This window comes from Corvus kubaryi, unplaced genomic scaffold (genome assembly GCF_017639235.1).
Source record: "Corvus kubaryi isolate FWS band 111438036 unplaced genomic scaffold, C.kubaryi_AGA036_p1.0 37395, whole genome shotgun sequence".
In the NCBI taxonomy this organism is placed as follows: Eukaryota; Metazoa; Chordata; class Aves; order Passeriformes; family Corvidae; genus Corvus; species Corvus kubaryi.
The window spans coordinates 6,690,351-6,717,084 of NW_024581134.1; the positions used below are offsets into that span (position 1 = coordinate 6,690,351).

At 51.0% G+C, this 26,734-nt stretch overlaps 2 protein-coding genes across 6 annotated transcripts in view; one reads left to right on the forward strand and one right to left on the reverse strand.

Moving 5' to 3' along the window:
* Positions 1-217: 217 nt before the first annotated feature.
* LOC121670127 (SLAIN motif-containing protein-like) lies at positions 218-20,632 on the forward strand. Of its 5 annotated transcripts, none has more exons than XM_042039929.1 (10): positions 218-380; positions 3,101-3,804; positions 11,915-12,048; positions 14,133-14,282; positions 16,550-16,690; positions 17,232-17,549; positions 17,947-18,040; positions 18,346-18,483; positions 18,577-18,886; positions 19,604-20,632. In XM_042039929.1, the coding sequence occupies exons 2-10, from the start codon at positions 3,122-3,124 to the stop codon at positions 19,715-19,717; spliced, it is 2,082 nt and encodes a 693-aa protein (XP_041895863.1). In that variant the 5' UTR covers positions 218-380; positions 3,101-3,121; the 3' UTR covers positions 19,718-20,632. The 5 variants fall into 5 exon arrangements, with proteins under 5 accessions (XP_041895863.1, XP_041895864.1, XP_041895865.1 ...); XM_042039930.1 differs by having other exon boundaries at positions 218-373; positions 3,098-3,804; XM_042039931.1 differs by lacking the exon at positions 17,947-18,040.
* Positions 20,633-21,983: 1,351 nt separating this feature from the next.
* VAMP7 (vesicle associated membrane protein 7) overlaps positions 21,984-26,734 on the reverse strand; it is an 8,869-nt gene continuing 4,118 nt past the window's right edge. The window contains exons 4-7 of the mRNA XM_042039934.1: positions 26,482-26,572; positions 26,135-26,202; positions 24,571-24,663; positions 21,984-23,693 (exon numbers count right to left, since the gene is read on the reverse strand). Of these exons, the coding sequence (XP_041895868.1) occupies positions 23,625-23,693; positions 24,571-24,663; positions 26,135-26,202; positions 26,482-26,572 (321 nt within the window). The 3' untranslated portion in view covers positions 21,984-23,624. The remainder of the gene's footprint in view (positions 23,694-24,570; positions 24,664-26,134; positions 26,203-26,481; positions 26,573-26,734) is intronic.

Consider the following 26,734-nt stretch of genomic DNA (forward strand, 5'->3'; position numbering starts at 1 on the left):
CTCCTCACTCACCTCCTTCCCACCACCACTCCCCCCTTTTCCCCTCAGTCATCCCCTTTCTCCCCTCCCAACCACCCCCTTCCCCTCACTCACCCCTTTTTCCCCTCACGCCCCTTCTCCCCTCACGCGGGGCTCCCCCGGGTCCCTCCCCGGGCCGCCCCCCGCCCGCCGCCGCCCGAGCCCGGCCCGCGCAGGCGCAGCGCCCCCATCCCCCGTTCCCCACACAGGGGCGGGGGCGGCGCCTCCCGCCGTTCGCGGGCCGGGCTGAGCCGCCGGAGAAAGGCGGCACCGGCACCGACCGGGCGGGCGCCCGCCCTCCGACCGACCGCCATCCGCCTGTCCGTCCGTCTGTCCATCCATCCATCCATCCATCCATCCAGGTACCGTCCGAGGGGGGAGGGTGCCCGCCGCGCTCGGCGCTGCCGCGCTCGGTGCGGACCGGCCGCGCCCGTGCCCCCCGCGGGGGTCGCGTCCGCCGGTGCCGCACAGCGCGCACCCCCATCGTGGCCATCAGAGCCCCCCACAGACCCTCAGCCCGTCCCTTGCCTCACCCCGCGCACCCCCCCCCCCGGCTCTCGGAGCTCCTCAGAGCCCCCTCAGCCCCCCGGCCATCACAGCCCCCCGGCCTCTGAGAGCCCTCTCACAGCCCTCATGGCCATCACAGCCCCCGCAGCTCTCTCACAGCCCCATGGCCATCACTGCCGCTCAGAACCACCCCCCCAAAGGCGGGGCCGGGGCGGCGGCGGCCCCAGGGGCATCAGAGCCCCCCACAGCCTCCCCCCTGGTTCCCAGATCCCCCCACAGCCCCTCAAAGCCTCCCCAGAGCCTGCAGCCGCACAAGCCCCTCACAGCCCCATGGCCATCACTGCCCCTCAGACACCTCCCCAACCCCATCGCAGCCCCTCCAGCCTCTTTACAGTCCCTTTCCCCATCCTTCACAGCGCCTCCAGCTCTCAGAGCCCCCCACGCCCCCGTCAGAGCCTTCGCAGCCCCCCGGCCCTCAAAGCCCCGTGGGCAGCGCGGCCCGCGGGGTGAGCGGGACCGTTACCCTCCGTGAGACACCCGGATGTCTGCTCGGCAAACTCCGAATTATTGTCTCCGGCCCGCTCACGGCTGCCGCCTTTTTGCCTTCTTCCAAACGTGTTTTATTTCTTCCCCCCTTACACAATGAAATGAACTTTTGCGGGTTTGTGTCTCTTCCCCCGCATGTCTTTGCTGGAGGTTTTTTGGGGTGGTTTTCAGACTTGGTGGTTTTGGGGAAAGACTGAGCGCTGTTCAGCTGCTCTTCCCCCTCACGTGAGGTTTTTTTTCCCCGGCTCCTCACCCTTGGAAAGGAACCAATTTTTGGGTGACCCGTCTCCTTAATTCCCCTCCTTGAGCCACTGTTTTGCTTGGACAGTGGAACGCCTTGAACTGCCCACTGGTGCATCCTGAGAGTTCCTGAGCCCTGGGATACCTCTGGAAATCACAGTGTTCCCTTACTCCGAGATCTCTTTGGGAATCGCACTGTGCCGTTACCCGACGAGGATCGGATGGGTTTGTAGGAGTGGGAATCCATGCAAGGAGCTTTTTGAAGCTGGCACATGGGTGGGAATGACATTGCTTGGTAACTCCACACTACATTTCCTTTTCCCAAGGCAAAATGCCTTCAGCAGTGCTGCTTACAGGCACGGCTTTGGAATATAAGTGGAAAGTGTGCTGTGTTCACTCACAGCTCTTCTTAAGAGCTGTTTGTATTTCCTACTAACTCAAGGGGAAGCTGAAAATTTGTATCTTGCAGATGGAGGACCAAAATAATAAAAAAAAATCAGGTAAAAAAACCCCAACAAAACGGTATTTTTAAAGAAACATACCCAGCTATTGCTGTGACAAGTGCCTAAATAATAGGGATATGCTGAGGTACCTGTGGGGGTGTCTGTTTGTAACCTTGCTTTGTGTGACACTTAATTTTTGTGGTTTCCTTTGCCCAGTGGCACTTAAAAACAGAGGACATTTTTAGGCAGCAGAGGGAGGGGGAAGAACATCCACAGCCACAAAAAGTCAGGGTTTCATTGCAGTTGTAACAAGTGCATCAATTTTTAAACCTTCACTTGGCTGTGTTGACTCACTCCCTCTTCCCTCAGTCTATTTCCCCTCCTTCTGCAAAATAGAGAGGATTTCTGACTTTTAATCCATTTTACTGCTCCATGGACCATTAATTAGGGGATTTTCAGTATTAGGGGTTTTCAGTGACGAGGCGGTTTGGAAATGAACATGCCCAATGAAACTGAAAACTCGGGTAAATCAAGTGGATGGGAAAAGCAGTGTTTGCTCACGTTGTAAAACTGGTGTGAAATGCACTTTATGGTTTTTTGGGAAGCCTGAGTGCCTTGTGCAGTTCAGAGCTGCCTGAGTGACAGTGAGCTGCACGCTCTGCCTTGCTCAGCTAAGGAAAAAGCAGAGGGATGGCTTCATTTTTTAAAACTTAGTGGAATATGTAATCTTACTTTGGGATATATTTTAAAATTTTTTCTTTTTTGCTGTTTGCATCCCTCTCCTTTCAGTTGTAACAGGAAAATACACCAGTAAAAACATTGTTTAAGCTTATTTTCACGTACCGCAGTAACTGCAGTTCCTGTTGTTACTTTGGTATGAGGTGATACAGAAATTTTTCCAAGTTTTTTCTGCTTTTCCAGGATAAGCCTGGTAATGAACAAAGGATGTTTTCACCATTTTCTTGACGCTGTTGTTGTCTGACGTCAGCACCTCGTTAATGATGTTTCCTGACTTCGCTCAGTCAGTGCTTTTCTCAAGTATTTTGTTGGTAAACAGATGGAAACTAAACTATTGTGGGGGATTAAATCAGCTTCCTTTTATTACACTCATTTATAGCAGAACAGGTGCGCATCCTTGCCGTTCAAAAAGAGGAATTTGTGGGCTTTGCAATGTCTAATCCTAATTTCAGTTGTTCCTTTTGGATTTGGATGAAATTCACTCACCTTCCACTCCAATGTAATTAGCTGATGCTTATAAAGGCCAGGATTTTTGGTGTCTTAATTCCATTTGCCTAAAAGTCTTGTGCATCCTTGTGGATCTTTGCTGTGTTTTGCATGCCTTGCAGTGGAAGCGGGTGCTGTGGAGGATGGTGGTGCCCGGGAATGCCCCGCTCATCCAGCAGGATCCCGCTCTGGAGCCTGCCCTAGGCAGAGACGCCCCCGAGCACTCGGCCATGGGCCCCGGCACGGAGCCGGAGGAGGACGTGGGCCCGGAGGTGCGGAAGCTGCGGGAGCTGGTCAGGAGGCTGGAGCTGGACAATCAGCACGCCAGGAGCAGGAGCAGCAGGAGCATGCTGGGGACAAACGTGCTGGGGGACATCCGTGCCGGGGTGGATAACCACGAGCCCGGCCTCAACGGGATGGAGATCAACAACAGCATCAACACCATCGCCGACAAGCAGGAGCTGCAGATCATGGCGGGCCTGCACAGCCAGCTGAGCAAAATGAGGCAGGAGGAAGGAGAGAACAACTGCTTCAAAAGAGCCCTCGATGCCCAGGTGCAATACAGCTGCAACAGTGCCCCCGAGGAGGTGTCTCCCGACGGGGGGCAGGGCCCTGGCGAGGGCCGGTGTCCCTCACCTGTGGATCCAAGTGACAGCTCGGAGCTGCTGGGCAGCCTGCTCATGGCAGGGATGCACGCCCCAGCTGGAATCCATGAACAGAATCCCAGTGAAAAGCGTGCAGAGCTAGAGGGGCTTCCGAGTAACGCGGATCTGGATGAAGTCAAAGTGTTAGAACTGGAAAATTGCCCCGAAGAGGAGGATTGCTGGTAGGTATCCCCAGGCTCGGGGGGAGAGGGACTTTTCTGTGCTTAGCTGAGCAATTCCTTTTAAAGCTGTAAACTGACTTCTGTACAGGACCTCGATTTTTAGCAGCAAGAATGCAGTTCTCGTTAGTGACTGTTCTTGTTTTTATGTCCATTGTGCCAGACCATTATGTTTTAAAAAATAAGTTTACCTGTAGGCCCTGTTTTTCCCCTTTCCTTCCAGCCACTGCTGCAGCAAGCACAGGAGCTTCCTTTCCCCCTAAGTTCAGTTATATATAGCACATGCAGATGAATGAATAATGGAGCTTTTAAACCTTGCACACAACTGTCAAATACCATATTTAAATTAGAATTTTGTCCATAAGAATCCCCAGACCGTCTGGAATTTGTGGGTTTTGGTAGGACCTGAGGAGACAAACCATTCCCAGTTCCTGAAGGCTGTTTCTTTCCAGTTAAGCACCTCTTTTGTTCAGACATGAACTGAACCAGATCAATGATGTAATCCTTAACTGACCCGACTCTCTGGAACTCTCCCCTCCACCACCAGCCTTGTTTAAAACTTGTTTTATAAATCAACAGATTAACAACCTTTGGAAGGGCAAGGGAGATGTAAAGTTTGAGGCTGATTCCAGCTCCTGCAATAACTGAGACTTGAGATTTTAGCCAGAGTTGTTAATTTGTAAGACTTGGGAGGAAAAGCCTCAGGGCTCTGCAAATTGGGTTTCAAATTTGTGTAGGCAGATTAATCTGGCAGCAAGGACAGGGCTGCTGAACACAAACCAAACCTTCAGCTCCAGACATTCATTAGCTGTTAGAGGGGAAGGTAAAGTTTTTGTTAATGGAGTGGAGCTCAATGAGGTCATGGCATCAGCTCCAGCCTGAATTTGAGGTTATATTTAAAACATAATTTTTTTTTTTTCTTTGCAAGTGTACTTTTAAAACCCAAATCCTGGTTCTAACTTGATCACTGTTCAATATACCTAAACAGCATTTTGAGCAGATTTCTTACAAATAAAGGAATATATTTACCAAGTTGCATATGGAAGACTGGCTTTATTATTTCTATGTTAATGGAAGCAGCCAGGTTTATATTCATATTTATATAGCCTGTGACAGGGGAGATTCTTCAAATTCTGTTGAGTCTCGGAGGCTGAGATTTACCCAGGCAGGGGCTGCTGCCCAGTGAAATCAGGAGAGATTCTGTGCCCTGGAGTTCTGTTCTTTAACCTTTCCCTCAGCTGGTGGCTGGTAAGGTCCTTCTTTCCCAGGTACCCTTCACTCTACACCTTGTAGGATCCTTGTGGATTTGTTTCCTCTGTTTTCCTGCCAGATTTGGTTGGAACAGGGTAACCTATGACAGAGAGGCCCCTGAGGAGCTGGATGAGAGGGTGGTGATCCAGAGCACTTGTGCAAGTGCTGTTACCGTAAATCATCTTTGATTGTGCTGCATCTCTTCCATCTGTTCCCTTTTCCTCTTGTCAAACAAACCTGCTGAAACAGGAAGCTGTTTTTAGTGGTGGCTTCTTGTTCTAGAGCTTGTTCTGAAAGTGGGGAATGAATCCTGTGTACAGTCAGTAGTGCCTGCCTGTGCTTATTGCCAGATATCCCAAACTGCCTGCATAAACACATCCCACATGCAGGTGTTTGTGCATTCCCACAGCAAGAACCAGGAAACTGCTTGGAGGGGAGGGAGGGTTTTCTTAAAACAAACCAAAAAAGCCAACAACACCCCCTTAATTCTCTCTGAATTTAGGGTCAGCTCTAATAAGGTGGCTTTGCTGATGGGGGGAATTTTGTCCTGCCTGGATTGAGCAAATCCAAAGTGAATAGCTGACTGTATTGTGTATTTGCAATCCTTTTTAAAAATATTGTACATCCCTCTTCCCTGGAAGAAGGGTGGAGTGGGCAGAGGGTTTCTTGCTGTTCTCTGCAGGTGGAGTCTCAGTTCCTGCTGTATTTTGAAATTACTGGCTTTATTCAGCTGGAACTTGCAGAAGTCTCTGTGCAGCTCCCCATGGTTCAGCAGGTCTGAAGTTGTGTTTTGGAGTTGTTTGTAGTGAGCGAGCTGTGTGAAACCCGAGGCAGTGCCCACTCACAGCAGCTGTAACTCTGCCCTGGGCTGCCTGGCCTCTGGCTGCTCCCTCAGGTCCCTTTCTCAAATAGCTGCTCAAAATTGTAAATATCCTGGAGACCAATCACATGGAACTGGGCTCTGGCACTGAGGAGCTCAGTGATGCTCACCTTGGACTCCAGCACAGGGCAGCTCCTGAGCTGTTTTGGGAAGGCTGTTACCCCAAATTCCCTCTTATCCAGGGAACAAACCTGCTAGCATCACATTGGTTGTGTTCCCCAGTGTTTGTCATTCTTGTGTTGTTCCATGGGGTGAGGAGGAGAGGGAATCCCTGGCACTCAGGTGAATCCCTGTGTTGCTGCTCTCATTCCCAAAAGTTTCTCTCTCAGCTGAAACTGGGTCATGCTGTCTTCACCTCAGCGGTGTTGTCTCCTGCCTGAATCCGTGCTCAGCGCAGCAAGTGGGGTGCCCTTGGATTAGTGTCTGTGGGGAGAAGGAGCGTGGTTTGCTCTAAGGAATGACAGTGTAGGAGCTTCCTGGCTGTGTGATTTTTCAGCCTTAGCTCTGTGTCCAGTGACCTTCTATTTTCGTGTTTGAGACTTTTAATTCCACATGCTGGAGGACCTCATTGCTGCTTGTGCTATCAGAGATGGGTAAAGAAATTCTGGAGAAGTTCCACCAAGTGAGGATGTGACGCTGCACAAAATCCAGGAACCATACCTCGTGCCTCTAATTTGGGGGAGAACTTTACTTACAGACTGTCTCTGTGTAATCAATTTATACCCTTCACAGCCCATGGCATAGTTTCCCCTGTGATCTCTCCTTGTGACAGGATGCTGCTGACAAGATCTGCATGACTTAGAAACAGCAATTTCCAGAGTCTTATTTTCTCAGACTGGTCATTTTGTGCGGTGTTTTTACCACAAGTGAGTGACTTCTCCAAACCTTTCCTGACTGATTTGAGGAGCGCGTTACCTGTTTGTGCTGGCTGCAGATGGCCATGGCCACGGGCTGGGTGACATCTGCCCTGCTGGGACAATCTCTGGGTGCAGGAGCTCCTTCAGAACCCCAGTGCAGCTCTGTGGGAGTGTCACCAGCTCCCCCCTCCGTGGCAGAGCCATCCGAAAGGCAGCCTGGTGGTGACACTGCGTGCAGAGCACAGCCTGTGAGGGGGAACTGCTTCTGATGGCAGAGCCTGTGAGTGTCCAAGGCCTCGGGAAGCGCTGAGGCTGCGGCTCCTGTTGGTCCCATTTCGGTAAAATGAGGGGTGGGCAGGGAAATGGCTCAGTGTGGGTGCCAGAGGTGGGGAACAGCCTGCTCCTGCTGCTGCGGGATTGCTGCAGATGCTGGGAGCACACAGCACCGCTCTGGAGCTGCTCCCCCAGGCACCTTTTGATCGTTGTATGGGCTGTTGGCTGGGTCAGGAGATTAACTTCGTGTGAGCTTTAGAGCTGCTCTGACTGGGGGACTGATTTTGGTGTTTGTTCAGCAGGATTAGTCCCTAAATAGACATGAGAAAGTGTCTTTGCAGTGTCATTTTTCTTCCTCTCTTTGCAGTTTCTTAGGAATAAAGCTCAGGCCTCTACTTGGGCTAACAGCAGAATGTTTTGTGTGGAGTGTTCTCCACAGGATTTTTCCCATTTTTTCCTTTTGTGTTTCTGTCATTTCAGAACCTGGATAATATTGTTTCACTGTGGCTTTCTACCCCAGTCTTGTCTGTGTTGGGGTTTCTATTCAGCAGGAGTGTTTAGATTTGAGATTAGCCCAGCAGAAGCAGAGTACTAAATCTGAAAATCAGCTCTCTGAAGTCTCATGTGTAAGGGAAAGGAAAATTAATGTATTCCCTGTTTGAAATACATGCTTTAGAGAGGAATTCAGTTGCCTTTTAGCACTTGAAGGAGGTGTATCTTATAAACCTGAATTGTTCTAAACACTTTCAGCTACTTGAGGTCTCCTTCTCCTTGCCCTGTTGTGTATAACTCAAAGCCCTGAAAATCAGTGCAGTGTTTGCCATTTTTGGAGCTGCTGCAGACACTGGTGCCAAGTGCTTTGGAAGATGGATAATAAACCAAGCCTGTGTCTTCAGAAATGGGCTTCGCTTTCCGCTCAGTTTAATTCCCTAATGCACTGGTTCTAGAGCCTTCTGCAGCCTGAATTCTGCTCTTAACGATTTACAGATGTCTGCTGCAAGTACTCTGCATGAGCAGGATCTAAAATTCTCAGGCTTGTGCTCTTAGAGCCGCTCTGATCTGTTATTCAGCTGTGAGGATGCTCTTTCTCAGTGCACTGTGCAAGTTGAGAAAGTTGCTGTATTTCCTACGTTCCTTGCGTTTGGGTTTGTTAAAAGCTGGAATTTCAAAATCCAACAACAGTGGCCATTAATTCCTGTAAATCCTTCTGTGGCATTGATTCCAAAAGGAAAACAGTATCTGTGGAAGAATCCCTGTTTTTAGTGTGCTGGATTATGTCAGAATAAAGTGCAGAGAGTGTCACAGATTTATTTGTGAGTGGCTACAACTTAATGAAAGAAAAATCTCCCATTGTGCTCATGGCACTGGGTATTTACCAGAGGTATTTGTCACAAAATACTCTGTTTTACAGAGTAAACACAAACACTAGTAAGCAGAAACTAAAGATACTTTATCTAAGGGTTTCCCCTCAGAAGCTGAAGAAAATCTCATTCCTATTTAATAATTTATACAACAAACCCTCAATACATCAAACTGGGAATATTTGCCCAAATGTTTACTTTGTGCATTTTGTATGAGGCCTTGTAACTATCTAAATAACCGATTTTCATTTGCAATTTGACAAAAGGAAACATTCAGAGACATTTAAAGAGAGCACCCAAACTGCTGAGCTGGTGGAACAAACTGCAGGGTAAGGCTTGGTCTTGATCAGGCTTTGTTCGGCTTTGCCTGACTCTGGGATGGGTCCTGCTTTTCCAGTGCTTATGGGATTCAGTTAACCTGGCAAATCAAACAGCCTTGGAGGCTGAAACTACCAGAAAGAAAAATTCTGTGTGTTTTTAAACAAAGCCAAGAGTTTTTAGCTTTTCACACCCCCATTTTTCCGAGGAAAGGCTGTTTCAGCTCCCTGGATGTGAGGCTGGGTTAACTCAGCCTCTGGTGGGTGACACTGGTCACTGGGCTTTCCTGAGTCTAGGAAAAGGTGACTTCTGGCTCTTAATGTCATGTCCAGAAAAATATTCACATCCACATATTTGTGTGTGGTGCTTTTAGTTCAGCAGTCAATGCTGTGCCAGCACCTTTGGGGAAGTCAGGATGCTGAGCCCTTCCCCAAGCTCCTGCATGAGGAAAATGGGAGCCCTGATGCTGTGCAATCAAACCACAATTCCTTTTTTTTTATAAGTTGCCTGTCAGTGCTCTGAGGAATTGTGTTCACTTAATTGGGTTTGGGGAAATTGTGAGAGCTTCTCTTGCCGATGGACTTGTCAGCAGAAAAAATCAGAGTCCTCTGGCAGAGTCCAGAGGACTCCACAGCTCTGCTCCATGTGGGAATAGTTCTGGCAAGCAAACAAGTGTTGCCTCTCTCAGCTGGGATAGTCCTGGGTGGAAGCAGGGTGAGGAGCATGGGAGGAGCTGGGCAGAACAACTTCTGGAGCAGAGCAGGATTCTCTCCCTGAACCTGGAATATGTGAGGAGCAGCCTGACCTGCCCTAAGGAGGCTGTTGGCCTCTTTTTTGTGTGATGGTTTTACTGCTCCTTTTGTGGTCTGAACTGTAAAACAGACCCAGGGAGAGGGAGCACTTTGCTTCCTGTGCCTGATTGGATCTGAGTGCTTGCAATGCTCATTTATCCATGCAGAAACACAGCAAGATTCACTGGGGGGGCCTTCCCTAAAAGGTGCCTTTGGAGAGCCAGGAATATTTGCTTTCATTCCTCAGCATTTATTTTGTCAATAACAAATTAGCCTTTGGATTTGTTTTTTTATTTGCATGTGGATTTGTGTAAAGCTTGGTGTGGAAAAGCATCTGTATGAGATGTGACTAAAGAGGCTGAGTCTGTTCCCTGCAAATATGGCTCTGGCCAGAGGCAGGGCTGGGAAGTCAGGAGGCAAAAAAGAGGGAATAATGGCCTTCCCTGGATGATAAACTGTGTTTTGAGAGCTGATGCATGCAGAGATGCTCCCTCTCATAGCCCCAAAACTGCCATATCTGCAGAGTCTTGCTTTCTGCATTCCATACTATCCCTGCCTGGATCCAGGACAAGAGCCAGGGCAGTAGGTCAGGCAGACCTGTACGATATTTTAAATATCCCAGCTGTTTGTGTTCTGTCTTGGCCAGATGTTGCTGTTACAGACAGGACACCTGACAGCTGAGAGTCCCACAGTGTGTTTCTGTATGTTTTAAACCTGGGTTTTCAGGAATGAATGGGATAATGACCGACATTCCTGCTGATTTACATCAGTTTTGTTGTGGAAATCAGTATTTTATGGGTTGGATATGATCTGGCAGGGAGTGAAGGAGTAACTGGAGCAGAAGGGCTCGGTGTACCTTGCTGCAGGAGTGGCAGAAGTTGGGAGAGAGAGGAGGAGGCAACTGAAGCACAGGCAGACATTCCTTGAAATCTTAACTCCATCCTCATTGTCACTTTGTGCCTAAATACTGGATTGTGGCCTGATGAAGATGCAATCCTCTGGATACATCAGCGAGGTCAGCTTTGGGAACACCATAAATGCTCAGCTGTGGCTGTAGTGGTTTGCTGGTGCCCAGGAGGGTTCTGTCACCCACCAGCAGTTCATGAGGTGAAGCAGCACCAGGAGGGGGAAGGTGCTGGTGGGAAAGCAGCACTTGTGTGCATGGAAGAGCTCCTGGCTGGCCCAGAAGCTCCTGAAGCTGCTGCTGGGCATTTTCTTGGTGCAGAGGGAGCAGCTGAAGGCTGTGCCAGCAGCTCAGCAGAGCCTCAGGAGAGGGGGGACCCGAGAGGCAAACTTGATGTCCACAGATCACAGAATCCCAGAAGGATTTGGGCTGGGAGCGACCTTAAAGACCATCAAGTTCCAGGTCTAGGTCGAGGTCTCACTGCCCTCTGCACCGGGGTGTTCTCCAGGTGATGTGCAAGAATTAAAAACAGTTTCACTTCTGGATGTACAAAGGACTGATTTTTCTTTCCCCTTACAAGTTTTGAATGTGTTGCTGAACAGCAAAAACGTTAAAAAATAGGGAACTGCTTTTTGCTTTTAAGAATAAAAAGTACAGATGTGGGATGTGTCAATAAAATACTCGAGGTGCTTTTGTAGCAAAGGCTCTTCCAGCTTTGACCTTTCTTCAGAGAAATGTTCTGCTTTGGAAATAGGGTGAAGATGCTGCTTTACACCCAATCCCTTGTAAATAATCCAGGGGTTTAAGATGATTAACTCTGTCTATCCATAAGGCTAATCCTGGCTGTCCATGCAAAGCAATGGAGGTGTCAGAGATCTGCCAACCACTCAGGCTGGAGGAGACCTTATCTGGCATTCCAAGGAAGATGAGCTACAGCCACACTTCCTACCTGTCTGGGAATGTCTAAATCCTCCAAGGAAGGGCTTTCTTGCTGGAATCTGGGAACGCACCTTTGGGTGGCTCAGAGCTGCTGTGAGGACGCAGCTGTGCCTGCAGTGCTGAACAGGTGGAACAGAGGGTTTTAAACAAAACCTGCAGCTCCTGGAAGGAGATCACCCTGCAGCTCCAGTTGGGAGCAGCTCCCACCCTCCCTGCCTCTGAGGGTGGGGTGTTCTGGAGGAGGGGAGTGGAGGGAGAGACAGGTGAGTATTCCAACACCTTCGTTTCCAGCAGTGGTGCAACAGCCCAGGCTGGCAGCTTGCTTTGCAGAGCCTGTGGCTTTCTCTGTGAAGCCATTGAATTTTCCTGTGGTGGCAGTACGTTTTCTTTCCGAGCCATAATACGCAATTTAAACTTGAATTTTTTAATTTGGGTAACTGTTGGTTACTGATGGCTACGCTCTGGCAAATGCTGCTTCCGTAGCTGTATGCTTTGAATTAATGAGCATTTCTTCCTGTCTCCTTTGAATCCTTCCAAAGGCTCTATGTGTCTCCAAGGAAATCCATGGATGAGAAAACAGCCTCTCCTCTGAAATGGTGCCGGCAGGTGCTGGATAATCCCAGCCCCGAGATTGAGGCTGCCTGCAGGACCCTCATCAACAGGCTGGACCAAGGTAGGGCAGCTGCAGCCTCACTGCTGTGGGGTCCCTTTCAATCCTCAGTCGAAGCAGGGAAATCCAGCTTAGTGTTGTCAGGCTCTTGAATTTTTAACTTTTGTTAATATTTAAACATTTTTTAATGTAGGAAATATGTAGAGGAAAAAAATGTGCTGCTGGGGAGTGGGGAGAGAACCATGGAAAACTGTTACTGCAGCTTTCTAGATCAGAACTCCTGGTGCTGAGTGTTCCAGTGGTGATCCTTGCTCCTCTGGATATCCTTATGGATATTCCTCCTGAATCTTACCAGCTGCTATTGCCTGGGTGAAAAAGTTGTCTGCTGCTCAAAGCTTACAACAATGAAATACTAAACTTAAAGAAATGGTGTCACTTGGAAACCAGGTTTTTCTTCCAGTTTATCATCCCCTAGAAGCACTTCCTGGTGGCTGTGGGCTGTGTTAATCCTGAGGGGGAAATCCCTGGTTTCACCTGCCTGAAGTGAAAAGCTGGAGTGCTGTGCATGCTGTGGTGATGTCTCTGACCACAGGCACTGTTCTGGGGCCTGGCTTCGGGGGTTTGCTTTTCCACCTTGGCTTGCGGTGTGGGAGAGCTCTCAGAACAGATGCAGTTCACAGGACAAAAATGAGTTCATGCTGTTCCTCCCTCTGTCCTGCATCACCTGCAGAGCACCTGGTGCATATCCTGCCTTTGTCAGTTCAAATGGCTTCCAGGTTTGTGGAAAATGGGCTGGAATCCTGACAGCCAGGACACCGAGGGGCGGGAAATGAATCAGTAATTAATTTTTACCTTCTCTAGATTCCCTGTCATCCAACTCTCCTGGTCAGGATTTGCTGCAGGTTTCTTGCAGAGAGGTGCTGCAGTCTCCTCTGTCCAGTTGGACTCAGGAACCTCCAGACACAACAGCTGTGTTTGAACAAGTGACACTTCTGAGAGAATCAGTGTTTGGAAGCTCAGGGATATCCCTGAACTGCTGGAAATCCAAGCCCAGCTGGGTCCCCACGTTGCTGTCTGAGGGTTTGTGGTGCCTGGGTTTGTCTCCATGGGGATGCAGGGATTCTGCTTTCAGTTCAGCCAGCAGTTTGGCCCCTGTGGTTTGGAGTCTGAGGTCACTGCTCTGGGGGTTGGTTTGGGTTTTTTTAGTTTTCATTCTAACAGTGTTTGGCACTGCTTGAGATCTCAGGCTTCTCTTGAGTTTAACCTTGGCATTCCTGATTGGAGATAACCAAATATACTTTGAGAACAAACTTCATTTGCTTTCATAAACCACCTGTGCTTGAAATTTTGAATGAAGTCTATTTGATTGCCTCTTTTCTCTCCGAAATGTATCAGGCTTTAGTTGTACTTAGTCTGACCTGGTAAAATTTGTGGGAGAAATAAAAAAAGAAAACTTACTAATTTGGTGAATCGTCGTTATTTTCTTAGCTGATATTCTCACAGTAGGGAGAACTGAGTTCTGGGGGCAGTTCAGCAGCCCCTTGAGTATCTCCAGATCACGGTGTGAGTAATTTCCTCAGTGTTGTAGCTGCTCGTTCCACCTCCAGTAGGGATGGCTTTGCCACCTGCCTTATTTTGGTTCCTTGATGAACATGTGAGTGTGTGAGCTGAAGGAATTTAACGCAAAGAGTTGGTTTTTATATTAGATTGCTTTCCTTTAATCTAATGGCAGAGTTTCTGAGGTTTAATACTGTCTTGATTCCATCATAAAAATTCAGAATAACACACATGCAACATAAAGTTCGGTGAGCTCTGTAAAGTGAAGGGGTGTAGAAGTGGTAGATACTGATGAAAACAGTCCTCTGGGAATCCCAGATGGAACTCTGTGAAATTTATGGCTTTTTTAAAGCCAAGTTTGTCAGGAGTTACTCTTGGAATTCTTCAGAAGGGACAAAAGCAGTTGAAGGACACGAGTGGGGGACTGGGCACTGCTTTGCTCCCTGCAGCGTGGCACTGGCACCACCCAGAAGTACCTCTGCTACAGCATTTAATCCTGTTTGATACCTCTGTATCTTGTTCTTTATCTTGCTCTCTGTTTCCACAATAATCTGCTAACCTTTGTGGCTTTTTTGTATTTTTCCTTCTAGCCAGTAGATGGAAAAACCTGTATTGCAGCCCCCTGGCATCTCCCAGCGCACATAACTTGAATTCCGAGGCAGGCTCCTGTAGCAATGCACTAAACTCTCCTGGGCACCTCAAATCGACTAACAAAGCACTACTAACCTGTGGCAGCTCAGGTATGGCACGGCACTGCAGCAGTGGGGTGTTTAAAATGCAAGGAGGGTTAGGAATTGGCAGAGGAAAAGGTTGGCATGGCCACTCGTGGTGTTTTCCCCTTTTGGTTTGCTCCCTTGCTCAGCCAGGTTTCGTTTGTGTGGCAGAAAACCTCCTTGCATTCTAAATGTCCTGTAGTTACTTCTTGGTTTGGGTTTCTCTACTTCCTATATATTTATAAATTGTACTAATTTTAAGTGGCTTAAAATAGAAAACCGCTGTTGGGGCAAAAATATATTGCTGGCAAATAGTGTTGTATGTGTAGATGTGATCTTTATCGAGTTACTTGGATTCAGGGTTTTGGGGAAGGCTTCTCTTGGGAACATTGATTAATGTAGGGCTGCCAAAATCTCCAGGGCAAACCCTGCAATTGCCTGAGTGGGCAGCTAAAACAAAATAACAGAAGTTTTCATTTAGCCTTAATTGTGCTTGGAGGAAGATTAAGATTCCCTACCTGAGGCAGCTCAGCCACAACTCTTGTTACAGCCTGATAATGAAGCTCCTCCAAAATGCTTTGGCCTGCAGCCTCCCTGCTGCCTCAGGAGCCAGGAACACCCTTCCCAGAGCTTCATTTGTTACCCTTGGTGCAGTTCCTGCTGTTTCCCAGCATAAATGCTTTGCCTCCTGGCTCTGCTATCAAAGGACTCTTCCTTACTTGTTTGTTTTGTGTGGAAATTGCTAAACCCTGCTTTGCATGTTTCAAAACACAAAGCATGTTTAACAGTCTCTGCCTTCAAACTTGATGTGAAATGAACTTTTTTTCCCTTCTAAAAAAAGAAAAAGGGTTGCCTGTGGATGTTTTCACAGGTGCAGGTTTGTTTTTGAGGTCTGATTTTCTGCTATTAATAGGAATTAACACTTATCTCTGTTTTGCAAACAAAAGGATGCACGTAGGACTGAGGATTTTTGCAAGCTGAGCTCTGCAGGGAAACATCTCTAAGGCAATTTCTTGTTTTTCATATGAGGTTGGGGGGCAGTCCAGGTGTCTGAGCATCTCTTCACCCAGAAACACCTCCTGATGAGTCAAACCAAAGTGTCTGTGGCTTCTGGAAGGTTCACTCTGAAAATGTGCTGGGTGCAAGAGCAGGGCCAGGACAGGCTCTGTCCTTTCAGAGCAAAATGAGAGTTCACTTCATCTCAGGTGCCTCTTCTTGTGACTTGTGCAAGTGCTAACACGAGTTTAAAGTTTCCTGTCAACCTGACTGACTCAAAACTTATTTTATTTCTAAGAAAAAACAGCTCTCCTACCCTTCAAATGGAAAATGTTAAACAGTGACTTCCCTTGAAAACCAAACCAACCCCTTTTGACAAAACCCAGATGTGGTTTCTGTTTGGAAACCATCATCAGCTCCGCTCTACTGATGGAAGAAGGAGCAGTTTTTTCCCCTCCTCAGCTATTTTTACCTAGACCTGCAATTTGAAATGCAACAACCAAACTAAAAAAAAGTTGGATTGGGGGTTTTGCCTTTCAAAAAGCTGATCTCAAGGTCCATCTGGATTTTTAATTGGTATTGAAGGCGGTGTTAATTACAGCAGGAAACCTGTTCTTGTTCATTACACCACATCCTACAGGTGCAAGCCCTGCTCAGGATGGATTTATTTCAACTCTTGCAGTCTTTTCCTGACACCAGGAGGAAAGAAATGGGATTTTATTGTGGAATACCTTGACTTTGAGTGTGTATCTGTGCAACACACAGACAGATGCACCTTTAATTACAGCCACACTTCTGTCACTGTGTTACTTAAGCATCCTGAAGCTCACAGTTTTCCTGCCCTGTTCTGAGAAGGTTTGAAGGCAGGGCACCTCCTGAATACTCAACAGTGATGTTAAAATAAACCATTTCCCAGCAAAACTGAGCAGCCCTTTCAAACTGTGATCAAATCCAGCCAGGCAGGAAACAGCAGCAGGTTCCCAACATTATTTCTTCAGCCAGCTTGGAAGAGAAGCAACTGCTGACATGGAAAACACAGGTGTGAAGTCCAGGTGTAAACTGAATTTCTTACACGGGCCCTGACCAAGCTGCTTCCTGTCTGTCAGCCTCAACTTCCTTGTTTGAAAAGTACCTGAAAGCTTTGGGTTAAAAACTGAGCTCTGTCATTTCTAAATTCTTCCGTGTTTCTCACAGCTATCTTGAAGCTCCCGGCCGAACTGTTTGAATTCCCAGGAGAGATCCCTGCTGCTCCTGGTGGTTTGTGGGAGTCTGACTGGCTTTGTGTTCCTCTCCCCCAGGGTACCTGAGCATGCACTCGGCCCTGAGCTCCCAGTCCTCGGTGGACAGCGAGCTGAGCACCTCGGACGACTCCATCTCCATGGGGTACAAACTGCAGGACCTCACCGACGTCCAGGTCATGGCACGGCTGCAGGAAGAGAGTAAGTTTGGTTGGTTTGTTTGTTTTGGAGGGTGGGTGATTTTTGGGTGGTTTTATTTGGTTTGGGGTTTTTTTTCTTGCTTGTATTTTGTCAGGCAGGAAAGCTTCAATAAAGGCATAGGCTGGGGAGGAGCTGTAAATGACCCAGGTGCCAGTGCAAGGCAGGTGTGTGTTCGTGGGAGGCAGACTTCAAATCTTTGTTTCCACCTTTGAAATGCTGGTGGGTGCAGAAGTAATTAAACTAAAAGGTTTACCCTGTAAATGAGACTCCCATCGCTACTTAAGCTGCTGGAGCTCAGTGGCAGTGTATGGTTCACAGTCTCAGGTGGGATTAGGGAGCACTGCAGGCCCCCCAAATGTTAATTGCTCCGTAATTAACCAGTGCTAATGCAGGTGACGCTGTCCCAGCTGATGGATTCCGGGGAGGACAGGTGTTAACCTGACTCTCCTTCCAACGCAAAACAAATCCCTGTCAAAGCCCTGCTTTGGGATTTGGAACGTGCTGTTGGAATTCGTGCTGCCCGTGTCCCCCGTGTCCCCAGGCCTGCGCCAGGACTGCGCCTCCAGCTCGGCCTCGGTGTCCCGGCGCAGCTCCAGCGCGTCCCTGCACTCGCTGCGCCGCGGCACCTACAGCGACCAGGAGTTCGACACCTACAGCCTGGAGGACGAGGACGACTGCGACTGCTCGCTGTCCTTCCGCAGCGCCCACCGCTACTCGCCGTCCCCGCTGAGCTCCCCGCGCTGCCAGTCCCCCTCGGCGGCCGCGGATCTCGGCCGGGCCTCGGCGTCGCGGCTGCGCGCCCCGCGCAGGGCCGTGCAGAGCCCCATGCAGGAGCGCCTCAAGTACGCCAACAGCGAAGGTGAGGGCCGGGCTGAGCCAGGGAAAGGGTTCTGGCACACACGGATCCCCCCGCAGCGCTCCAGGCTGCGGGCAGAGTGCCTGGAGTGCTGCTCGGCAGGAAGGGACCTGGCGGTGCTGGGTATGAGCCAGCACGGGCCCAGGTGGGCAAGGCCAAGGGCGGCAGGGCCTGGATCGAGAATAGTGTGGCCGCAGGATTAGGGCAGGGATTGTCCCCTGTGCTGGGCACAGCCCAAGTGCTGTGTCCAGTTCTGGGCTCCTCACTACAGAAAGGACATTGAGGGTTGGAGCGTGTCCAGGGAAGGGGCTGGAGCACCACGCTGAGGGAGCTAGAATTGTTTAGTCAGGAGAAGAGCAGGCTCAGAGCAGACCTTACTTGTCTCTACATCTCCTGACAGGAGGTTGGAGCCACGTGGGGGTTGATCTCTTCTGCCATGTCCCAGGTGAAAGAACAAGAGGAAATGTCCTCAAGTTGCACCAGGGGAGGTCCAGGTTAGCTGTTAGAAGCAATTGTTTCCCTACAGAAGTGGTCAGGCCTTGGAATGAGTTGGGAGGTGGTGGAGTCACCGTCTCTGGATGTGGCGCCTGGGGATGTGGCTTAGGGGTGATTATGGCGGCGCTGGGTTGATGGGATGATCTTGAAGGTCTCTTCGAACCTCCATATCCTGTGATTTCAAAAGCACTGCTGTTTCCTGGAAGCTAAGAACTAGGTGCAGACTGCTCTGCTGTTAAGTGCACGGGTTTTTCAAGAGAGCCTTACAGCAGCAGCAGGAGGCTGAGGCTGTGTTTGCTTTCAGAGGAGCTGAGGCACAGCATGCCCAACCTGGCGCGGAGCAGCCTGCGCGCGCTCGAGGCCGTGCGGAGCAGCCGCAGCCTGGAGTCCGACCTGCAGGTGCCCAGCAGCCGCATTCCCAGGACTCAGCAGCGGTCAGCAGGTCAGTGCCACGCCGGCCACACGCCCCATTCGTCCCCTTAAGCAGCCTCCGAGGGCCTGCAGGGCGCTGACAGCGCTGTGGCGTTCCCTGCAGGTCTGACTCCCAGCAAGCTCAGGTATTCCTCGGGGGCCGGGCAGTCCCCGCTCACGGGGCGCCAGCCCGGGAAGGCGGCCTCGGGAAGCAGCTCCCTGCTGTCCGGGAGGCAGGTGGGGAAGCCCTGCAGCTACACGGCTCCTGTGCCCGGGGTCCGGAAGCCGCAGCTCCACACGGGCTCTCCCAGCAGCAGTTGCACTTCCAGAAGCACCACCATGGTCACTGTGGCCAAAGGCTCTGCCCTGAAAGCACGGCCGGCCGCGGGAGGGGTGGCCGCGCCCAAGGGAAAGGCAACGCCCCCGTCCAGGAGGTGAGTGGAGCTCTTTATCCTTCAGAACTCCATCCAGCAGGGTGAAAGCACAGCAGAGGGAGGGGTGTCCCAAAACGGAAATTTGTTTTTCTTGCTGCTGGTTTTTTACAGCTGTTATGCTACAATTCAGACTTTCAGGAGGGAGAGAAATGAAATTGATTCAGACTTATTATTACGATACGACTGATATCAGACTGAGAAGCAACCAGTGCTTGTTGATCTTTAATGTCCCGTTGGAGCCTTACAGTGAAATGTATCTACTTACTTTAAAAACATGAAAAAGGGAAATTTTAATCTCTTAATTTATATCAGTTCTCTACATACCTGATTATTTTTCATGTGCTCAGTTATTTTTGCATGGAAAAATATTTCTCTTGGACTCAGTCATGGGCTGAAGTCACAACAGTGTTAATTTGGCGGATATTAGTGTTTAAGCATCCTCTAACAGTCACTGAATTTCCCTAAAGTGCCTGACTGGTGCTGCTGGTGCTCAGGGTGTGACAGCAGCACTTCACCCAGGGCAGGGAGATGTTGGTGACCCAAACCCCAAACCTGTGTGCACCACAGGGCTTTGCCTGGAGCTGTCCCTGATGTGTTGTTTTGTCCCCCCAGGTGCCTGGGCTTTGCCTGGAGCTGTCCCTGATGTGTTGTTTTGTCCCCCCAGGTGCCTGGGCTTTGCCTGGAGCTGTCCCTGATGTGTTGTTTTGTCTCCCCCAGGTTCCTCCAGGCAGCACAGACCCCCCAGGCCCCCGAGGACGACTCCTGGAAGGATGGGTGCTACTGACACCCCGAAACACCTCGGTGGAGCAGATCCCAGCTGGCTGGGCATGACCTCACTGGGAAGGGCCCTGAGCCCCTGTCCCTGCAGACTGCTGTACATATCCCTCGTCCTGTGCTCTCCACACCAAGCACCTCCCCTCTGCTCTGCCAGGAGCCGGGGCTGGGACAGACAGCTCCTCACTCTGCTGAACCCTGAGTCTTCCCAGGAAGACAGAAGAAGCCTTATTTCATCCACACCCCGCCTGCAGCCCTGGGGAAGGTCTGCCACCATCCCTTCCCAGGGTGCTGCACAGGCTGGGGGTGTCCTCTGTGCCAGAAGCAGCTCTGAGCTGGTGCTGTGGCAGAGCTCGTGGAGAGTAGAAATAGTGACATAGGTGTTAGAATTGAGACTTTTTAAACCCGACCTGATGTACTCTAATATTTGTCTGGAACTCGACTGGGTTTGGTTTGGTTTTGGTTTTTTTTTTACTTCTGTATAGAATGTATTTCTGCTACTTTTTATTGTTTGGTCTAGAGCTGCCTGCAGCAGGTTTTTATAACTGTAGAACACTTTGAGCAGTTGTAGCCAGGTGTCAGCACAGGTCACAGGGAGCAGTACACAATATTTGTGTGGGGTGTGAACAGGCAGGGACAGGGATGCCAGTTACAAACTGCTGGGCACCAGCACCTTCTTACCTCAGCTGAGCGAGTTCAACACCTCTTAAGAGTAAACTTTTTAAAAATCACCCTCCCTGACAGCTTTGTCTTGAAGTGTTGGAGCTCTCAGCTGGTTCCCAACTGCCCTGACTTTTGTAGAAGTTTTCTACTGTCTCTTAAGGATTCTGTTCCAGTGTCCTTTTCCTCAGCAAGTGCTGGATGCTACAAGTACAGTCTTAGTCCAGGAAACATGCACTGATAGCAATGTTCTCCCTGCCATCAATGTGACTTTGATAGTGTAGTTTAATAAAATGTTATGGTGCTGAAGTAGATCTGCTTTATTCCAGCGGTGAGTTTTGTGCTGTGAACGAGGCTTTTCCTGACAGAAAAGAGCTCTGCAAGGGTAAACAGGGCTCCAATAAAGCCTGGTAGGAAGCAAGGAGTGAGAGTCACCTTTAATTCCTCAGAGATCAGAAGGACAAGGTCGGTGCTAGTAAATTAAAAACGCACAGCACTCGGTGTGTGCCATTTCTGAGCCATCCACACGTGGCCTGGGCAGGACCAAAGCCAGGAAGCAGCACAGGGGAAGTTCCTGCCCTGCAGAGATCACTTGTGATCCAGGAAAAGAGGAAGAGACAGTTGGGACCACTGTGCTGGCGTGTCCCTGCGTCACCACAGCCCTTCCCAGGACAGTGCCAGGGCAGGGCTGGCACCAGCAGCAGTCACAGGGCACAGAAGGGGCCTCAGCTGGAGCTGCTGCTCAGTCCCTGGCTGTAACCCCCTCCCCTCCACAGGGTCAGACACAGCTGAGGTTACAGAGAGGCTTCTCCCACCCTGGTAAAGCTCAGTGGGGTCCCAGCCCTGCCCTGTTGAGGCTCTTCCCTCATGCAGAACTTCTCCCTGCTGCCACAGCTGGACCCTGCTCACACTGATCTTCCCAGGGCACTGAAGGGTGAACCACCAGCACCATCAGTTTGATTTCTGCATGGAGGGTTCTCCTGTTGCCTTTCCTGTGCTCTGCATTCCAAAGGGGATTTTCCAGGTATGCCTTTCTCCGCGGTCACCTGAGTCAAGAGCTGCTGCTCTTTTGTGGACATTTAACAGCAGGTAAACAACAGGAACTTCCTGAAAGGGTAAAATGTTGAAGAGTTGAAGGTTATGTCTCAGTTAAAGCCTCTCAGGCGGGTGGGGTTGTTTCCATTGTTTCCCAGCCTGGATGGCTGTGGAGATGGCAGACCTGGATCCAGTTCCAGGCTGAGCAGAGCAGCAGGAAGGTGCTGAGGTTGGATTCTGATTCCCGGCGCTTTCAGTACAAACCTGATGCTGACAGGTACTTGGGAGAGGCTGTCCCACCTCAGGAGGGAGCCCTGAGCACAGCCCTGTCAGAACCATCAAACTCGGGAGCTGTAATTGAACTTTACCCTTTCATTTTTCTAAGCTGATCTCACACCAAGTGATCTCCCTTCAGCTCCCAATATTCTCTCTCACCCCCAGCCCTGGCTGATACCATTAGAATGCAGCTTTTCCTCAAACTGAGGTAACAACAACTCCAACAGTTCCTGCAAGTCCAGCAGGAAATCCAACTCCCTCATCCCAATGCATGAGCCTGCTTCCAAAACTACCCCTGCATCAGCACTGGGCATTCCCAAGGTAGGTTTCCCACAGAACTAAGGAACTCTGCTCTCTGTACAGGAATTTTATTGAAATCAAGGTCATGTTTTTACACTAATGCCTCAGTGCATCCTCGAGAAGGAAAGGAAGGATTTTCTTTAAAAATTATTGGTACGTAAGACAAGAAATCATCCAAATGAACATGGTAACAGCACGATCCCTAAAACATGCACAGCTGGACCTGGGGCTGCAGGAGCAGGGGCTGCAGGGAGGGCTCTCCAAGCTTTACATTCAGAACAGAAAGAGAAGCAGGTGTCAGTGGCCACTGGCACTTTGTGGGTATCAAGGTCCCATCACCCTTGGTGAGACTTCAGCCCAGCAGGAGCCCAACCCAAAGGAGCCACTGTTCACAGGAGAACTCTTCCCCTGGGCCCTGCTGGGAAGCTCCATGGTCAGTGTCACACGTGGAGGAGCAGCAGAGCCACATCCCCACCCTGCCAGTGTCACCAGGACCCTGCAGCACTGACCTCGTGCTCCAGCTCAGGCACCAGAAGCCTCTCCTTCCATCCCTCGACCTCCCTGGGCCAAAAGCAGATTCCTTCCCACCTGAAGGGTGTTTCCATTTCTTCCCTGGGAAAGGAGCCCCTCAGCTCCAGCACAGAAGTGCCACCAGCCCTTGCCCAGGCCCCAGCAGCTCCGGCTCCCTCAGCCAGGCCTGGCTGGGGATGGAGATGTGCAGCTGGGACAGAAACAGAGCCCCTGAGCCTGCATTTGGTTACCAGCCTTGGGTTTGGTTTGAAATCCTTCCAGAGGAGAACGTTACCACATCCTCTGGCAGAGCCCTTCTCCCTCAGACCCTGGAGAAAGTCACCAGCCACCAATGTCCTCCAGTTCCAGTGCACACCTTCCAGGAGAAGCACAAGCAGCAGCTCCCTGACACCTCAGCAAGCCAGACTGGCCCCAAATTCACCATAGCCAGTGACAGAATTCTATTCATTGAAGTCCACCCTCCGAAGAGGAGCAGGAGAAATCATCTGTGAGAAAGCAGATCCTGAACTGTGCAACCGTCTCCTTTCCTGTGTCCGTTCAGCCATCAGGGGGGAGATGAGGAAGAAGTGAGGATGAAGAGGCAGCCATTGCACACACTGAGGTGACCCCACAGCCTCCTCCTGCCTGCAGGATCACCTCCAGGAACAGGGAGACGTCCCCAGCAGCAGCACCTCCACCTGTGAGTGCACAAAGCCCAGACCCCATTTGTTGTACCAGGGTGACACCGTGACCGCCCCGTGGAGCAGCACTGAGAGCCACAAGTGGCCAGATGTGGCACCCCAGACCCGCCTGTCCCCGTTAGTTTGGCTCAGCCCACCCCGAACCACCTCTGTGGGACAGCTCCATCCCAGGTGGGACGGCTGCAGCCACTCCTGTCCCCATCCAGGTGCGAAGCCACACGGACACGGGGCCGGCATGCACGGAACCCTCCGGAAGGGTGGCATTGGGACAGCAAAAGGAACACAAAAATCCTTTCAAGTAATTAACCCAGCCCACTCTTGAGGTCACAGCTGCAGGAGCAGCGACCAGCTGGGGCTGTCTGGGTGATAAGGCAAAAAGTCTGAAGTCCTGGAGGGGTGGGAGGTGGTGACAGGCGGGAGTTTCTCTGGAGGTTCCTTCTTCTCACTCTGCCTCATCTCCGAGTGCCCAGCACCAGCTCCAGTTACTTCTGCACACAGCTGGGCCAGGCCAGCCCACCGCACACGGCCGACAGGATGATGTACAGGATCACCTGGCAGGGAGAACGGGAATGCTGGAGGGAATTAGGGATTCCAGCACTCACCAAGTGCCCGCAGCCCACGCCTGGAAACCCCGGATTGTCAGAGCCTCGAGGAAAGTACCACCCTCCTGTCCCTCCACATCGCTGCAGCTGAGAACTGGCCCCATGCAGGAGGTGACAAAGGGCTTCCCACCCTGACCCTGCAGTTGCCCTCCAGCCCCCTCCCCTTGCCCCATCCACAGTCCTTACAGCTGGAGGGGAACTGTCACACCAAAAAAGCCACTTCTGAGTCACAGAACGAGATCCCACCAGGACTGGGGGCTAAGAAGCCACCCCAGCTTGAGCAGGGCACCTCAGCTGCTGCTGGGGCGAGCAGGGGCAGCTCATGGACTCAGTGCTCCCATCTCCTCTCAGAGGGTCACAAAGGTTGGAAAAGACCTCCAGGATCACCGAGCCCAACCTTTGATCAAATCCCACCACGTCCCAAAGTGCCACAGCCACTCGTTTTCTGAACACCTCCACAGTGACCCCAGCTGGGTTTAACCTCTCTGTAAGGGAATTTTTCCTAACATCCAACCTGAACCCCCCTGATGCAATCTGAGCCCATTTCTGCAGCTGCCTGCGAGAAGAGGCCAACCCCACCTCACCACGACCTCCTCGAGGTGCTTGGAGAGCGAGAAGGTCCCCCCTGAGCCTCCTCTCCTCCAGGCTGAGCCCCCCAGCCCCTCAGTACTGCAGTACTGATTTCCCAGAGCCTTCCCCCTCTCCTCACACAGGCCCATCAGGACACTCCTTGCCCTGGCTCTGCCCCCCCAGATCCCAGGATAACAGCGTGGGCTCGGTGTTCCCAGGGGCTCAGCAGCTCCAGGCTCCTGTGCTCCACACTTACAATGGACACGATGATGATGACGATAGTGAGCTTGAGGTTCTTCATACACATGGCTCGGGCAAGGTTCCTGCTGGTGGTTTTGAAAGTGACTGACTGCAAGAGAAAACAAGGAAAATCCCAGGATGGGTTGGGTTGGAAGGGACCTAAAGCCCATCCAGTGCCACCCCTGCCGTGGACAGGGCCACCTCCCACTGTCCCAGGGTGTTCCGAGCCTCGTCCAACCTGGCCTTGGGATTCAGGGGCAGCCACAGCTGCTCTGGGCACCCTGTTATGGAGAGCTCGTGCTGGTCCCATTCTGTGTCTCCTCTCTGTTCCCTGCAATTCCACTCATTCAAAACAGGGTTTGGGCACCGAATGACCCCAAATGCCCCCCAGGCTGGGTCAGTGCTGCCATTCCCACACGTTCCCCACACAGCTCAGGGCAGGAGGCACTACCCATGCAAGCAGCCACCCCAGCTGGGATGTGCCAGTTCTCCTACAAACCTCCCTCCACGAGGCTGCAGCACAGGAACCACATCTCTGTGAGCTGCAGTTCTGCCCTGGAGCCCATTCCCAAGGTGGGCAACGTCAGCCCTGGGTCTCCTGGGTCGCTCCCTGCTGGGCTGTGGGACATTCCCACTGCAGGATATTCCATCCTTCCTCTCCCTGTGGTTTCCAAAAGCCAGCACTCCCTGGGACAGCTCCTCCAGGAAGTCAGCCCAGCTGCTGAAGGAATTCCAGTCCCTTCCCCTAAAGCTCTCCCTGAGCTTTCACTCCTGCCACCACCTGAGGAGGGGGGAACGTTTCAACACCTGGGGGCTGCAGGACCCTTCCTGCTGGGTAACTCCAGGCATCTCTGCTGCCCCTCCAAAGCAGGAGGGCTTCCTGACAGCCGTGAGATGTTTGGATCCCCACACAGGAGCTCCTGGCACTCTCCCAGCCTGAGGATTGGATGCCACAGGAGCTGGGCACCAGGCCAGGATGCTGCAGAGGGGATGCTGAGCCAGGGCAGGGGATTCCCAAAGGAAAGACAAAAAGCTTCCAGAGTGCACAGCACTTTACCAGATAACAGTGCTGCAGAATTACATTAATTTGGGGTTTTTTTAAGTCTGCACTTCCGCAGAAACACTCCAAGAAGCTCCAGAGTCTTTAAAGATTATTTAGATGCAACAACTCAAGCTTTTAAAATTTTAAATCAGCCACACTTTCCCTGCTGGGATCAGAACAGCTCCACAGATGCACATTTTCCAGTTTATGTGCACCCAGCTGCCTTCAGGCCAGGCTGCCAGGAAGTGTAACCGTGGTTTTATCTCTCCTATCGCTGCGGATAATGAGTGGGGAAGTGGGCACACAGGATGAGGACAGGAATGTGTCACCCTTGGCTGGCTGTGGCACCAGGAGCAAGGGGGAGCTGGATCTTCTCCAAACTGGGATGGATGCAGCTGGGAAACAGCTCAAAGGAGGGGGAAGGATTCCCTGCAAGTCTCGATGCTTCTGTGTCCCTGTAAGTGTCTCCAGGTGCTGTCCCCACCTCCCTGCTCCCTGTGGAGCAGTAACACAACTTCCAGGATCTCCCCACACTCACCGAATCCACGAGATTCTCTGTTTTATCAATCAGCAGCTCCAGCTTCTCTCCTCTTTGTGCCACGAGGTCTGGAGAAAAGAGACAAAGATCCAGCTCTGAAGGTGAAATCCCAGTGCCAAAAGCTGCTCCCAACACCCAACCCCAAGCCAGGAGCTCCTGGCTGCAGTTCCTAGCCTTCCCGGGATAAGCTGGGACTTAGAGAACAGCCTCACATCCCACAGGCTGCATTTGGGGCTGAATTTCGGTCAATTCCAGATCTAATTCTCTATTTTGAGTGGTCAGACTTGTCAACAGCCAAACCCAAAATAAAGGAAGCTGCAGAGAGCATTTCCCAAGGGAAGCAGTACCGATGTTCCGGACCATGATCCCTTTGAGTTCGTCGATCTGGGCTTGTGTCTCTGCCACCTGGTCTGGGCCTCTGCTCTCCGAGTGGTATTTCTGCAACAGAGAACGGGCAGAGAAAACAGGACCCTCAAAAACCAGGAGGCAGGGAAAAGGGGATCCTCAAAAACCAAGCATCAGTGAAAACAGGACCCTCAACAAACCAGGATCCAGTGAAAAGAGGACCTCAACAAACCAGGATCCAGTGAAAAGAGGACC

What these genes read in the sequence shown, in the direction of transcription:
- LOC121670127 (XM_042039929.1), top strand. Translation starts at nt 3,122, where the DNA reads ATGGTGGTGCCCGGGAATGCCCCGCTCATCCAGCAGGATCCCGCTCTG. An exon ending in ACTAACCTGTGGCAGCTCAG is followed by an intron (nt 14,283 to 16,549) that starts GTATGGCACGGC and finishes CCTCTCCCCCAG; the next exon opens with GGTACCTGAGCATGCACTCG. An exon ending in CAAGTACGCCAACAGCGAAG is followed by an intron (nt 17,550 to 17,946) that starts GTGAGGGCCGGG and finishes ATCTCCTGACAG; the next exon opens with GAGGTTGGAGCCACGTGGGG.